The following is an 11,454-nucleotide window of genomic DNA, read 5'->3' on the forward strand; positions in this document are numbered from 1 at the left end:
TTTCATAGATGAAAAAACTGAGTCTCGGGAAACTCACTCAAAGTCAAAAACTTTGTGAAGAGCAGAGCTCTTAAGAGCCCACGGTCTCCAGAACCCCACAAGTGAAGGTTTTAGGGAAAGCCTGACTTGTGGGGCCCCCACCCAGTTCTGGGGTGGGCCAGAATATCTGGGCCCAGCTGCGCGGACAGCGGTTGAGCGAGACACACTGTCCCCCACTCACGCGCGACCCTTCCCGGCTCCACCCGTTTAGAGACGCGGGGGGGCCCCGACCTCCGCCTCAAAACAAGCCCGGCTCAGATTCAAACCGTCTTTATTTCTACAGCAACATCTGAAAATAGAGAGCAGCCGCCTCACCCGCAACAGGGGGAGCCCCTCCTGCCACCAAGGGACCGTCGCCGCCCCTCGCGAGAAGCTGCAGGCGTGGGGAGAGGCGTGGCAGGATGGCTCGGTGGGCGGTGCCCGGGGCGGGGTCGGGCCGTGCCTGGGCGGGGCCGGGCGGGAGGGGCAGTGCATAAGGCCGGGATGCGGGGCAGGGCCCGGCGGTGGGAGGACTGACTAAGGGGAGGTCCCCGTCCTGGGGCACGGGGCGATGGCGGGGTAGGACGCATCCCTCAGAGGCCAGGAGGAGCGCGAGAAGGTCCCGGGAGCCACTTGGGAGGCGCCACTCCCGAAAATGTGGAGCCTGGGAGATACCACCGCACGGAATGGGGGTGATTAAGGCCTGGGCGGTACCACTAGAGGAGGGACGAGGGGAGGCCCGGGTAGTACCGTGGACTGAAGGGTGGGGCGCGGCCAATAACTTATTTCTCTATATACAGAAGCAACGGCCGGGTTGAGTTGGGAGGGAGGGCGAAGGTGCCGAAGGGCCGGCGAGTGCTTAGTGTTCTTGGCTCTGGGGTCTGGGGAGGCCAGGCCACTGAGTCTATGGTGGAGACTCCAGCCGGCACCTCCTGCTGGCCCCGAACCTAAGGAAGAGGGCCCTGCTGGAAGGAATAAATAAGGGATCGAGCTGGAGTGGGCAGGCCCAGCCTCCAGGGCTCAGGCTGAGATGACAAGGGAGAAGGTTACCCTGAGATTGAACAGAAAAGACAGGGGCTGTGGGAGAGACAGGCGGGACAAGCAGCAGGCCCATGCGCAGGGCTGGGGTGAGGGGGGTGTGCCAGGTGGGCGCTCTGGTGACTGGCTGCCCCTTCAGCATTAGCCCACCAGGGAGCTTCGTCGGGAGAGGTCCATGGAGCTGGAGCTGAGAGTGCGGCTGTCAGAGAGACCTGTGCCTCCAGGCTGTGGGCAGAGGGGGCAGGTGGCTCAGCCCTGTGCTGCTGCCAGTCTGTGCCTCCCTGGCCTGAAGGGGCCTGACCCGGCAGAGGCAGCTGGAGTCCCTGAGCTGGGCAGAGGCAGTGGCAGTTCCGGCCCAAGGCCACGCCCTGGTGCCCTGACACTCCCGCCCATCTCCACGGTGACTGTGTTGGCACTGGCCATTTACACATCCACCCCCAGGAGAGACTGGGTTCCCCTCCTGTGTCTCCCCTTTGTCCAGCCCAAAGTAGGCCTGGGATAGAATCCATTCCCTCCCATGTCGGATGAAGAGGCATGCTGGAGGGAAGCTTGGCAGCGCACATGCAGCCCCGGCCACAGCCGCCCAGTGCCCGGACACCCGCTTGCCCCTACCTGGGTCGGCTCTTCCACGCTCTTGTTGAGGAAGTTGAGGGAACTGGCTCGCTTCATCCTGAGGGAAAAGGACAGCGTGGTATTTGCCCAAGGAGGAACTCAGGGGAGATGGGGGCAGGGAGCAGGGTGGGGCTGGGGAGGGAGCAGACTGGTGGGTGGTGGAGCCTGAGAGGGATGGGGAGGTTGCCTGGGGTCAGTGGGGCACACTCATGGGTCAGAAGCTCATCCGGGGTTGCTGGGTGGTTCCTGAGGCTCACCTTGGTGGGGGGCTCACCTGGGGTTAGGGGGCTCCTGGGGGCCGCCCCCCTGCAGCTTCTTTACTAGCATCTCACTGCTGCGCCTCAGGGCGTCTCGGAGCTTCCCAAAGGAGCCACTGCGCCGCAAGGAGCCACTGCCATCCTGCGGGTGGACAGGCTCACCTCTAGGCCCCACTGGCCACCTAGGCTCCCGGCCCGGCCCCAGCCCCTGGACTCACCCCACTCCACTCAGCTGTAGGTCCCGCATCCTCGAGGTCAGACTCAGACCGGGGCCCGGCACCCCCGGCCACGTCTCGGCTGCCACGGCGGTCTCCCCGCCCGCCACTGCCATCTTTCAGCAGTTCCACCACCTTGGTCTGGCTTGCGGGGTCCAAACCCTGAGGGAGGGGCAGGGGCATCAGGCCGTGACTGGGCCACACTCAGGGCCACACAGGTGTCTGCCCACCCCCTCCTGCATGGAGCCCCACCTGCTTGCGGTTGCGGCTGGCACAGTCCTCCAGTGTGTGTGCGGCTTCCAGCTTGCCCTGGCGTCGGTATAGGGCCCCCAAGCTGCGCAGGGTGGTGTTGACTGTGGGGCTGTGGATGGGAGAGTCTCAAACTCCATGTTCCCCCAGACCCAGGGCCCGTCCTGGCACCCAGCCTATAGGGGGCCCTGAGGAAATAGGGACCTCTGGGGTAGCCAGAATCCATTCCCTCCCATGTCAAGCCCTGTGCTGGGCCCACCCAGCCTCTTCTGCCCTGGGGGAATCACGCCAGGGCTAGGGACCTGGCCCCAGGGCCCTCATGGGATGTTGTCACCAGGACCGAAAGCTGGGAGACCCGGAGCAAGATAATTAGGCTGAGAATTAGGAGGACAGAGCCTTCTTGGGACAGGTGACCTGTGAGCTGGGCCTTGCCAGATGAGCGGCAGAGGAGGGGTGTGTTAGGAGTGAGAGTATGGAATGTGGAGACTGCCCTGCCATGCTCTGCTCCCCAGCCCCGCCCCGCCCCCCTCACCTGTCTACTTTACAGGCCTTGTACCAGCTGCCATATTCCCCATAGGGGGCGCTGTCCCGGCGCTTATCCTGGAAAAAGAATGGTCACACTAAGTGAGAGCAGGCCCCGTTCTGCACATCCCCGCCTCCCCTGACAACCACCCAACCTGCCCCACAGAGCTACCTTGCTTTCCTCCCGCTCCTCTGCGTGCATCCAGATGGGCTTGTTGTCCCCTGGGGAGAGAAAGGAGACTGTCAGCGGCCTACCATATAGGCCTCACCTGGTTGGGCTGGACACAGGACTGGGGTCAGGGGAGGGGAGACCAGGGTTGGGCTTTGTTGAATGAATGAACAAGAATAAGACCCAAAACACTACTGACCCTCTTCTGGACAAAGAGATGAGCAGAACAGACCCTTACACCTCAGGCCACAGCCCAAGACATGTGCTAGGCCTGAATGATGGGCCAGGCTCCGAGGGACTCAGGAGCAGATGACAACTGACCATCCGGGGCCGGAGGTAGTTTCTCAGAGCGGGAGATGAGGTGAGCAGGAGTTGCCAGTGAAGAAGGGGGATGCAAAGGTGTGTGAGGCACTGGCAGGCCAAGGGGGCTGCATGAGTTGGGTGTATGCTCACATGTGCAAACGTGAGCACAGGTGGCTGGGCACCATCTGGGGGTGAAGATGGGGACCAGCCAGGCCAAAGTCTGACGGCCTGCCCAGCTGAGGGATCTGTCCTGGGTGCTGATGGCAGAGTGGGCCTGGGATGGATTGGCCAGAGGCACATGGCAACCACACACTCACCATTGACAGAGCCAAACTCTTTCTCATGAGCGCGGGTGAGGATCTCCTTGTACAGGGTCTCTGCATCCTGGTACTTGCCCTGCTTCAGGTAGCACGAAGCCTGGAGGTGGGAGACCCAGAGAGTGAACAGGATGCATGGAGCCAAGCCTTTTTCTCTCCTTCTTCCCCAGCGTCATCCCTGCCTCCCTCCTTTCCATCCTCCAGCCCCTTCCAGCCTCAAGGCACCAGGTTGTTCTTGGTCTTGGCTACATTGGGGTCATCGGGCCCGAGGCGTGTAGCATAGATCTCCAGTGCCCGCCGATAGTAGTATTCCACCTCCTCGGCTTTGCCCTGGTTCTGGCACAGCAGGGCCAGGTTGCTGAGCTGCTTGGCCACATCTGGGTGAAACTTGCCTAGGACCTGGGATGGGAGAGGAAGCCAGGGGTTGGGTTCAGGGCTGCCCGGGCCCCTGCCTCCCAGACCCCTGGCCTGCCCAGCCCTGCCTGCTCCCACCTTCTCTCGGATCTCCAGTGCCCGCTTGCACAACGGCTCAGCCTCCTTGTACTTGCCCCTCTTGCCATACAGGACCGCCAGGTTGTTTAGTGTCGCAGCCACCTGGAGGTGGGAGAATGGAAGCTCCTTGACCCAGGCCCTGCAGGACTCTGGGACCTGCAGGGGATGGGGCACAGCCCCCACCTCCCACCCAACCCTCACTCACGGCTGGGTGGTCCTTGCCCAGGGTTTTCTCCCGGATGGCCAGAGCATCATTGAGTAGGTGGGCAGCCTCCTTATACTTGTTCTGATCCCTGGGAGCAGGTGGGAGCATGGTCAGGGCTGTCCCCCAGCTCGAGGCCCCCCCCGGGGCCTGCAGTCCCTGTGGTCACTCCTGTACTCAGTGAGTGAGTATGACAGAGTGGGACCCATAGTGTGGGGAGACCTGCTTAGCTCCTGCTCTCCGAGCTCCAGGGGCTGTGGGCAGTTTTCTCACAATTGGCTGGGGTGTGCGGTGCTGGAGTCCCACTGACTGCCTGGTGCCTAGTATCCCTGGGCGCCACATGGCTCTCCTGCTGCCCCTTTAGCGTGTCCCACTCTCCAGGTCCCAGTGCCTTTGTTCATGCTGGCTTTTTGCCATGGGAACCTTTTCTAGCCTCTTGTGTTCAGCCAAACTCATGTTCTGGCAAAGCCCCTCCTCCAGCCTTAGTGCCTGGAGAAGCTGTGCAGACTCCCCAGGACCCCTGGAGTCCTCATGTGCAGTCCCTCCCCAGTTCTGGCGAAGCCTCTCTCCTACACTAGACAGTTTTACTCGCATCTGTAGCCCAGCTCCACACAGGTGGGCCCCGAGTCTGGGCCCACAGCAGGCACCAAAGGTTAGTGATCCAGGGCTGAAGCGTTCCGGAAGAATTTGGGCACCCCCAGAGAGTCCTCACCGATAGACCAGTGCCAGGATGTTCAGCATGGTGGCAACGTCAGGGTGGTCGTGGCCTGACGTCTTCTCCAGGTCTTCGAGTGCCTGCTTGCAGAGTGGCACAGCTACCTCATAGCGGCCCTGTGAGGCGTACTGGATCACCAGGTTGTGCAGGGTGCGGAGCCGGGCCGGGATCTCGTAGCCCCCATGCTGACCAGACACATCCCCTCCTCCTGGGCTAGGGGCTGCAGGGCCAAGGGCAGGAGGTCAGATGTACCATCTGCCCACTGGGCTGAGATGGTACATGCCAGCTGTGCCTTTGAGCCACTTGACACGTGGCCCTGGGCAAGTCACTAACCACTCTTTCTCAGTTACCCCATTTACACAGTGGGTCTAGTTACCCTATAGAAAGAGGGGGTAGAGGCCCAGCTCCAGTACTTAAGGCTCTGTGTAATGGGGCAAGTCGCCTAACCTCTGAGCCTGTGTCCCTGTGTACAGAGTGGAGGCCCCGATGCACGACCAGTACCATGAGCAAAGCAGGCACTGGCCCCAGTGTGGCTGTCTGCACATGTCTCCCTCAGAGGTGACTCGGAGGAGAAAAGAACTCTCCCAAGGGTCAGGGCAACTAGTGGCAGAGCAGCACTGGAAGCCAGGCTGGCGACTCCATAGCTCTTAACTGTGATGTCTGCTCCCCACAGAGCTGGGGGGATGTGAGAAGCAGCAGCACGTATGATTGTTCTTGAAGCTCTAACACGCTAGGATGTCATGATCAGAAGTGAGGCAGGAAGGAACATGGCAGCCACTTGGTCCCAAGGACCAAGAGTTCACACAACCTTTCCTTCCCCCACTCCAGAACTGCCCATCCGCACCTGGGCTCTGCTCATCCTCATTGGGGAACAGGTCATCCAGTGTGTCTTTGGGGACGTCCCCCTTCTCCTCCTGGGAAGGAAGACAGGATGAGCGTCAGGGAGGGGGACACAGGGCAGCCAGGGTGTCCGTGGGCTGGGGTGGAGCCGAATTTGCTCCATGCTGCCCCTCCCTGCTCCCAGGCCCCCTTGCTGGGCAACAGTGACCATGGTAGGAGCTCACGTTAGGGGAGGTGTCTTCATCCAACTTGCGGATCTGGCTCATGAACAGCAGGTGCTGCTTCTCCTCCTCCAGCTGGGCCACGGCCTGCTCACTGCGCTGCAGCTTCTGCTGCGTCCCCGCCAGCTCCTCACGCAGCCACTGGTTCTCCTGCACCAGGCGCCGCACCTGCGCCCGCAGCTTCTGCTTCTCTGATTCTACGGCCCCCAGGTGGCTCGACAGTGCCAAGATCACCTGTGCAACCAGCCCAGGTAAGGGTCGGAGCCCCATCGACCCCTCGCCTATGACTGTAGCCTGGGCCTAGTTGGGCTCTGGGACCCAGTGAAGGGCCAGGCCTGGCCCTACAGTGAGGAGCTGTAGGCCTTTTCTCTCCTAGTCAAGGGAGAATCTCCTCAAGGCCTCAAACACACCATAGTGCAAAGCCCAAACCCAGGAGGCTTGGGAGTCCCCAGTTCCTTCCTTCTGGGATCAGGAGAACCCCAAAAGGGCTAGTTGGGGTGCTGTGCTTTCCCTGAGCTACTAGCCCCTTCCTTCATCTCTTCCTGGGTTGTACTCAGGCCCCTGCTGCCACAGCCACGAGGTTACTGCTCCCTGCCCCAGGGCTAGTGCTTGCCCACAGAACTCTGCTAGATGGCTGAAGGGCCACCCAAAGACTCCATCCCCACTTCTGCTGAGGGGGCCACAGCATCCCCTGCCTTTCTGCAGCTCCCAGGTAGGGAAGGGGCATGTATCCCAAATGCTCAGCTGGCGTGAGGAACCACAGGGGCAGGAAAAGTATCCAGAGGCCTTGACCTCAACCCCCACCCCTCTCCCCAGCCTCTATAACTCCTTTCCTGAGTTTCCAGTCTCTTCCTGCGTTCCTGCCTAGGTTCCAACCTCCCTTCTTGCTCTCTCTCTTTTTTTTTTTTTAATTTGAGACAATGTCTCACTCTGTCACCTGGGCTGAAGGGCTATGGCACCGTAACAGCTCACTGCAGCTTCCACCTTCCAGGCCCAAGTGGTCCTTCCACCTCAGCCTCCTGAGTAACTGGGACTATGGGTGCACACCACCACACCTGGCTAATTTAAAAAAAAATTTTGGCCAGGTGCGGTGGCTCACGCCTGTAATCCTAGCACTTCGGGAGGCTGAGGTGGGCAGATCATGAGGTCAGAAGATTGAGACCATCCTGGCCAACATGGTGAAACCCCATCTCTACTAAAAATACAAAAATTAGCTGGGTGTGGTGGTGCGTGCCTGTAGTCCCAGCTACTCAGGAGGCTGAGGCAGAAGAATCGCTTGAACCTGGGAGGTGGAAGCTGCAGTGAACGGACACTGCACCACTATACTCCAGCCTGGGTAACACAGTGAGACTCTGTCTCAAATATAAATAAATGAAAATAAAAAATTTTTTCATAGATACGGGGTCTCATGAACTCCTGGATTTAAGCAATCTTCCTACCTGGGCCTCCCAAAGTGCTGGAATTACAGGCGTGAGCCACCACACCTGGCCTCCACCCTTTCCTGGTCCTTCACGGTCCAGGGTCATTTCTGCAGTGGTATCTCCAGCTAGTCACACCTCCCACTCTGCTCCAGCTTCACTCATGGCCTTGATGCCCATGCCCTCCACGCAGACTGTTCCCCCTCTGTGAGAGTGCATGTGCTCCACCAGGTGTGGGACCCCTGACTGGTCCTCTCTGCCTCTGATGGCCAACTGGCAGAGGAGTGAATGTCCTTGCAGAGGGCCAGGCCGTCTGAGACCCTGTACTTTACAGTTGGTTAGCAAATGTCTAAGTGACAGGTGTTTCCATAACCACTAGCTTAAAAAAAAAAATTCCCCCAACAGCCTGGAAGTATACACAGCAGATGGCATGATCCCTATTTTAAAGAAAAGGAAACCAAGATGATACAACCTCCCCAGGGTTCACGTGCCAGGCAGGGGTTCAGCCAAGCTCTGAGGAGAATAAAACAAGTCTAACTCCTTGCACATCCCAATGGCTCCTGGACATCTCCAATTGCATATCATCCTGGCAGCCTCAACTAAAGGGGGCTGATCCACCCAGGCCCTCTCCTCCCTAATGTGCTTAAATCACAAACCTGGGAGTGATGCTGCCTTCCTCTCTCTCCCTTATTCCACCCTGGGTCTTCCTGGACCTACCTCCAGAACATCCAGAACTGGTCCCTTTTCTCCACCCTCATAGCCACCCCTTAATTCCAAGCACCAGCTCTGATTTGAATTCCAGCAGTGGCTTCCTAACCACTCACTGGAGAGTGATTGCATCCTCGACCCACTGAGGTTTATTCTCCACATCTCAGCCAGAGAGAGTTTTTAGAAATTCAAGTCAGACTGTGTTGCCTGTCTGCTTAAAGCCCTCCAGAGGCTTTCTGACTTCCTGAGAATAAAACCCACACTAACGAGGCCATGATCTGGCTCTTGGCTTCTCCCCAGGCCTCTTCTGTCCCTCTCTCCCTTCCATGAAGCTCCAGTCACACAGTTCTTCCCCGAGTTCCTCCACCACAACTCCTACCCCAGGACCTTTGCACATGCAACTTCTCCCCTGCCTCCCTTTCCTGGAGACTGGTTCATTTCTTCCCTCAGGTTTCAGTTTGTCATTTCCTCACAGAAATCCTGCCTGACCAGTAGACAAGACTCACTGCTGTGAGCTATCATAAAATCTTGTTCTTTTCTTTGTAGAACTCATCACAATTTGTAACAACCAATTATTTCCTTATGTGTGCTTTTGTCTCTTTTCCAAATAGGGCAGGAATCCTGTCTATTTTGTTGGGTCCTGTATCCACCTAACAGCCTGGCTGGCACTGAAAAACTTATCTGTTAACGAATGAATAGAAGAATAAATCGGTGGGAGGCTGTGTTTCCTTAAGGATTTTCTTTCTGTTCTCATATGCCATCCAGTCTCCCTTAGGTAGAGGGGAGCTGAGAATGGGGCTCTGCGTGGGGGCGAGGGTGATCATGGTCTCTTACGGCAGGGCTGGGGTCGCCAAAGTGCATTTATTTCTTCAAAAGGTATTTACTGGGGTCCTAACACGGGGCTCCAGGAAACAGAAGATTCCTTGCTCATATTCTTCTCCTAGATTACTGGATTTCTCTGGAAGGCTCGATCCCTCCAGTGACCGCCCACCTCAGTACCCCAGACTGACCTACCTGGGCCTCCCCCAGCCCAAGCTCAATGGCTTCCAGGGAGCGACGCAGGAGGATGCAGCGCTCCTGCGAGCCAGGCTCGGCTTCGCCGGCCTCAGGCGCAACCAGAGGAGCCAGCAGGGCACGATGCTCCCCACGCAGAGTCTCCAGTCCCTGGATGACGGCCTTGGTGCCCAGCACGATCTCATCCTGGCTCAGCTTCTCCTCCCGCGGAAGCACCATCATGGCCATGGTTGTGGCGTCTGTGAGGACGAGGGTGCGGGCAGGCGGGCGCCGGGCCTGGGGCCACACCGCCCCAGATTAGGTAAACACAGGCGGTCCCCGGACGCCTGGTCCCGTGTGCCCAGGTCCCCCAGCCGGCAGCCCGTACCGTGCCCACGCTTGGCCTACAGAGGGCGCGCCCGGCTCGTCTTGGCCAGGGAGACGCAATGCGGTGCGGCCGGACCCTGCTTCGGCCCCAGACCACCGGCTTAGGCCGACTTAGGCGGCCCAGTGTCCGGGTTTCCCCGGGGACCCCCTAACCAGGACAGGTATGGGGAACGTGGGGGCTCACTCCTGTGCAGGAGACCCTGGTCCCTCCGGCGATCCGGGCCCAGCCCCTCGGACAGCCCCATCCCCAACCGGCAGGCCACGCCGCGGAGCCCATCCTCCCGACGGGCCGACCCTGCGGAGGCCATCCCCCTACAGGGGCTGAGACCGCGGCCCTCAGTCCTTCCAGGTTGTGCCCACTACGACCCCTCCCCTGGGCCAGCGCAACGTCCTGCGGCCTCCCCTAAAAAGGCCGCGCCCCTGCCCTGGGCCACCCGGGACCGCGCCCCCTACCAGGGCTGGTCGGATCCTCCCACAGGCCGCGCCCACGACGACCCCCTCCCCTAGGCCGACCCGGAGCCTCCCCCTGCTTTAGGGCCTGATCCCGTCTCCCGGCCCAATCGGCCCGCGCCGACCTGCGCCTGGTGCTCGGGCCCGGCTCCGGCTCCGGCTCCGGCTGCCTCCCGCTTCACCCGGACCCGCAGCCGCGAGCCGGTCCCGCCGCCTCCATCCCGCCGGCCTTCCCAGCAGCCCCCGCGCCGCCTTAAAGGTGAAGCCGCTACCTCGGTGGCGTCGGAGGGGGCGAAACACGCTTCTCACGGCCAGCTCGCTGCCTTAAAGGAGCGCGGGCCGGGCCGGCTCCAGCGGGAGGGGGACGGGGCGGGGCCATCGAGGCGGGGGCGGGGCGAGGACCCGCCCGGGGCGCAGTTTCCAGGGGCCCGCCAGCCCCGAGGGGTGCCCTCGGCCTCAAAATGGCCCGGGTCCTCAGGGTGTGGAGCTGCTCGGGAGATTGAACCCTAAGGTACCTAGTGTGGCGCCATCGAGGACGGCGGGAGAAACTGAGGCGCAGGGAGAAGGTTGGGCTTCCCGGAGTACAGAGCGAGGCATTTGCCACTAATTGAGCGCCTACTGCGTGTTGAGCGCCTTGGTGCCCTGGGTTCATTGACTTAATGCTCACGAAGACCCGAGAAGTGAGTGCCGCTGTTACCTGGCTCGCAGATCTGACCCCGGGCTTCGCATCCCGGGGTCACATCTGGTGGGGGACGCACCATCTCTGACAGAGGTGGTTCAGCGCCCTTAGCTCAAGCACATCCGGTGACAGGGAGCTTACTACGTTCGGCTCTGAGACAACTCCAAAGGTTAGCAAAATTTTCCTTGTATAGACCTCGAAGTGCCTTCCTGCAGTGCTCATCCACAGCCCTAGCTCTGTCTTCAGAAAGAAAGCTGCTCCCTTATGTCAGTTAAGGTATTTGGAGACAGCGATGGTGCCCCGCGTGGTCTCATCTCTTCCCCGGGCTGCTCCTGGTCCCTTCACTCAGTCCTACCGCAGTTTCCTGACCCTTCCCCATCCCAATTTCTCCTTTCTGGGTGTAGTCTAGCTTGTCGGTCCTGCTCAGAAGGTGGTGCTCAGCCCAGGGCCCAGTGATCAGAGATGAGGAATGAACTGCGCAGATCAGAGGGACGGTACCCCCAGGATGCCACCTGTCCACAAAGCCGCAAACCAGGCTGCCTTTTACACAAGTGAAGACCCTCTATTTTACACATCTCAGTTACATCCAACCAGGTTCTTCTCAAACCTGTTCTCTGCCAATGATTTTTTTTTTTTTTTTTTTTTTTTT

At 59.9% G+C, this 11,454-nt stretch overlaps 1 protein-coding gene across 5 annotated transcripts; it reads right to left on the reverse strand.

Moving 5' to 3' along the window:
• Positions 1-292: 292 nt before the first annotated feature.
• KLC2 (kinesin light chain 2) lies at positions 293-10,832 on the reverse strand. Of its 5 annotated transcripts, none has more exons than XM_025357739.1 (16): positions 10,642-10,832; positions 9,311-9,586; positions 6,174-6,404; positions 5,954-6,023; positions 5,107-5,329; positions 4,398-4,485; positions 4,193-4,294; positions 3,926-4,099; positions 3,701-3,800; positions 3,084-3,133; positions 2,922-2,989; positions 2,393-2,501; positions 2,144-2,302; positions 1,943-2,067; positions 1,669-1,726; positions 294-1,281 (listed from the first exon to the last, which is right to left on the reverse strand). In XM_025357739.1, exons 2-16 carry the CDS (start codon positions 9,536-9,538, stop codon positions 1,198-1,200), a joined length of 1,869 nt encoding a protein of 622 aa, XP_025213524.1. In that variant the 5' UTR covers positions 9,539-9,586; positions 10,642-10,832; the 3' UTR covers positions 294-1,197. The 5 variants fall into 5 exon arrangements, with proteins under 5 accessions (XP_025213526.1, XP_025213524.1, XP_025213525.1 ...); XM_025357740.1 differs by lacking the exon at positions 10,642-10,832 and adding an exon at positions 10,399-10,509 and having other exon boundaries at positions 9,311-9,549; XM_025357738.1 differs by lacking the exon at positions 10,642-10,832 and adding an exon at positions 10,252-10,420 and having other exon boundaries at positions 9,311-9,549.
• Between the last annotated feature and the right edge of the window lie 622 nt (positions 10,833-11,454).

The sequence above is a fragment of the Theropithecus gelada genome, chromosome 14 (genome assembly GCF_003255815.1).
Source record: "Theropithecus gelada isolate Dixy chromosome 14, Tgel_1.0, whole genome shotgun sequence".
In the NCBI taxonomy this organism is placed as follows: Eukaryota; Metazoa; Chordata; class Mammalia; order Primates; family Cercopithecidae; genus Theropithecus; species Theropithecus gelada.